Raw genomic sequence first — 3,539 nt, 5'->3', positions numbered from 1 at the left:
TATAGCAAGTGGCATGTGTTCAGGATTAGCTGAAATCTAAGCAGTGGTTTGGATGGGGATTTTGAACATACACACAAGCTCATTTACATATACCTATTTCTATACATGCCAGGTGTCACTCCTAAGAGTTGTTAGGTGTATTTTCTCTGATATTTGGAAAATATTTCAATTTAGTTCTTGTAATGTAGTGACGTCCATAGTCGAGGTAGGCGTTGGTTTGTTTATTGTTACAAACAAAATGGTTTTTAACAGAATTTTACATGTCCATTCAATAGAGTGGTCCCAGATTAATCTAGTGCAATATTTACTTTATCCATATTTATTAACAGGAGCATTAAAACATGAAGAATAACCAATATTCCATTAGGGAATGAGTATAGCTGGTACATAATGGTAGCAGTCAGCTTGTACCAAAGTAGCGATTTCGCTCCTGGAGTGCTGGTTATTCTTCGCATTTTTTTTTTTAATCATTGATAATCCTCGTATATCTCACTACACTAGTTCGGACCGCTTTATTGATTGGGCATGTAAAATTATGGTTTAAAAGTAATTCTACTTGTAATCAGAGTTAAACCGACGGTTTCTGTCGACACTGGGCATTGCTTGAAAGACGTGATGAGCATTATTTGTTTGCCCTGATTCCAGCTACACATTGCAAAACAAAATAGCGAATGTCGGCCAAAACGCCAGAGAAAATACGCCTGATGGCTCGTAGGATGGAGAGCCTGTAAAGATGTGATTGTGATGTGTATGTGTGTATGTGTGTGTGTGTGTGTGTGTGTGTGTGTGTGTAATTTCATGGAGAAAATGCTTGAAGTGAATTCAGATTTAGGCTGTCATTATACAATTTATAACAACACAAAGATAAAAATCGAATATGTAAGCACTAGACAACTGTTCACAGAGAACTTAACAGGTCCACCCCCCCCCCCCACCTGTGAGTGTGGAGCACTGGAGGGAGGGGGAAGGGGGGAGGGCGTCGGAGGGTGCAGCTGCTGCCATCTTCATGTACACTGAAGAGCCAAAGAAACTGGTACACCTGCCTAATATGATGTAGCGCACCCACGTTCACTCAGAAGTTCCACAACAAGATGTGGCATTGACTTGACTAATGTCTGAAGTAGTGCTGGAGGGAACCGACACAATGAATCCAGCAGACTGTACATAAATCCGTAAGAATATGAGTAGGTGGAGATCTCTTATGAACAGCACATTGCAAGGCATCCCAGATATGCTCAGTAATGTTCACATCTGGGGAATTTGGTGGCCAGTGGAAGTGTTTAAATTCAGAGGAGTGTTCCTGGACCCACTTCGCAGCAATTCTGAACATGTGGGATGTCTCATTGTCCTGCTGGAATGACCCAAGTCCGTCGGCGTGCACAATGGACTTGAATAGATGCAGGTGATCAGACTGGATGCTTATGTACATGTTGTGCGCGCGGGCTCTTCTTCCCGTGGTGGCACATTGGAGTGTGAATGTATAGTGCGAGAGAACTTACTGTCCTCCCCTTGCTTCCACTCACAATAACTAGACGGAACAAGTTGTCTGTTATAATTGTTTATTACACTAAACGTTACAACTTGCACAGGCAGCGCGCCAACTGCGGCTCCTGGCTTAGCTGGAAGACATACACGCCCGTCCGCTACGGGGTCTCGCAGCTACCTGCTCGGCCGTTACAACGGCTAATCCTACCTGCGCGCACAAAAGACCTGGGAGGTCCACTTCCGCACATAGGTTGCAAATTCTTCCGACAGGGAGCAGACTATACTGGACAGTCTGACCTGCCCAGTTTGAAGCTGCCACTAGATGGCAGTTGGAGTGAGTAGCAGAGTCCAAACATACTCCCACTCTAAAATGAGTTTTCTCATTTTACAAATACCAAAATTTTAACAAACAACAAAACCAAAACAAGTAAACAATAAAAAATATAACTAGGTACAATATCAATGCACATAAAACATGAATACACTAACCTTTGGGATGCCCACATCACCAAACACCACTGTCATGCTGCATGTGAAACACGATGGGTACTAACATGCAGGACACAAAACAATAGAGTATTAATATTATACTGCATAAAAACATGAAATCAATACTAACAGCAGTTAGTCCACAAGAAACATCCACAGCCTCCCAAGCTGATTTTATGAATTATGAGGTTATTCCAGCAAATGACAATTTGGCAGTGGTTCTGTATCATATAATCACTACACAGATCTGAGGGAACACTTAACTGATTCACTGTTTAGGTAGGGGACACAATTTTGCTATAGGCCTCTTAATATGCCCATTAGCAGTTTTTACCATTACCACACGCACACACTTATCAGGACCGGGAAACAGCTGGTCAATGACACCCAGCCTTCACACCAAGGGAGGCAAATTATCCTCCTTGACCAGCACATGATCGCCGATCTGGGGTTGCCATGCTCCTTCCGATGTCCATTTTTTGCGTTGCTGCAGATCATGTGTATATTCTGTGGACCACCTCTTCCAAAAGGACTGATGCAACTGCTGCACAAGTTGCCATCTGTGCAAGCTGTTGGCGGGAACCTCAAGGACAGAGGGTTCAGGATGAGCGCAAAGGGGCTGTCCGATTAGGAAATGACCAGGAGTGAGAGCAGCAGGAAAATCTAGGTCATCAGAGAGAAGACACAACGGCCTTGAATTCAAGCATGCTTCTATCTGAATTAACACAGTAGTCAGTTCTTCAAATGTCACCCCTGCATTGCCGACGACGCGTTTGAGATGCGACTTCATGCATTTGATTCCTGCCTACCAGAGTCCACCAAAGTGAAGGGCACGAGGTGGAGTGAACCTCCAACTGATTCCCTCTGAGGTCGAATGATTCACCACACCTTCAACAGTAACATCGTTGGAGAGAAAACGTTTAAGCTCATTGTCTGCACCTACAAATGTGGTACCATTGTCACTGTACATGTGAGAAGGTTTCCCTCTTCTTGCAATGAATCTCCTGAGGGCGGCCATAAATGAACTTGTTACCAAGTCACTAACTAATTCTAAGTGGATGGCCTTGGTTGCCATGCAAATGAATAAAGCAATATAAGCCTTGGTGGTAATTTTACTCCGCCTTCCACCATGCTTTACAGCAATAGGGCCTGCATAATCTGCTCCACAGTGCTGGAATGGATGAGACTGGTTTACTCTAGCTGCAGGTAGCTGACCCATGAGTTGAACTGCTGTCTTGGACTTAAGCCTAAAGCATTTTATACATTTTCTGATAACTCCCTTGACTGTGTTACGCCCATTGGGGATCCAGAACCTCCTACGCAACATAGCCAACAAAGTTGTGACCCAGCGTGCAACAGATTTTCATGTTCATCTATAATGAGAATTTTTTGTCAAATGATGCTTAGGCGGAACGATAATAGGATGGCACTCATCATATGGTTCATCAGCATTCATTAATCTCCCTCCCACTCGTAAAATACCTTCGGCATCAACAAACGGGTGCAAATCCCTTAATTTGCTATAATGTGGAATAGGGGAGCTGGCCTTCAACAAAGCGATCTCA

At 43.7% G+C, this 3,539-nt stretch overlaps 1 protein-coding gene across 1 annotated transcript; it reads right to left on the bottom strand.

Annotated features, from left to right (window-relative positions):
• Positions 1 to 2,779: 2,779 nt before the first annotated feature.
• Positions 2,780 to 3,301, bottom strand: LOC124594315. The gene has a single exon (XM_047132681.1). It carries the CDS (start codon positions 3,299 to 3,301, stop codon positions 2,780 to 2,782), a length of 522 nt encoding a protein of 173 aa, XP_046988637.1.
• Between the last annotated feature and the right edge of the window lie 238 nt (positions 3,302 to 3,539).

The sequence above is a fragment of the Schistocerca americana genome, chromosome 1 (genome assembly GCF_021461395.2).
Source record: "Schistocerca americana isolate TAMUIC-IGC-003095 chromosome 1, iqSchAmer2.1, whole genome shotgun sequence".
Taxonomy (NCBI): Eukaryota; Metazoa; Arthropoda; class Insecta; order Orthoptera; family Acrididae; genus Schistocerca; species Schistocerca americana.
The sequence above is the reverse complement of the archived record's forward strand: the minus strand, read 5'-3'. Positions and strand labels throughout refer to the sequence as shown.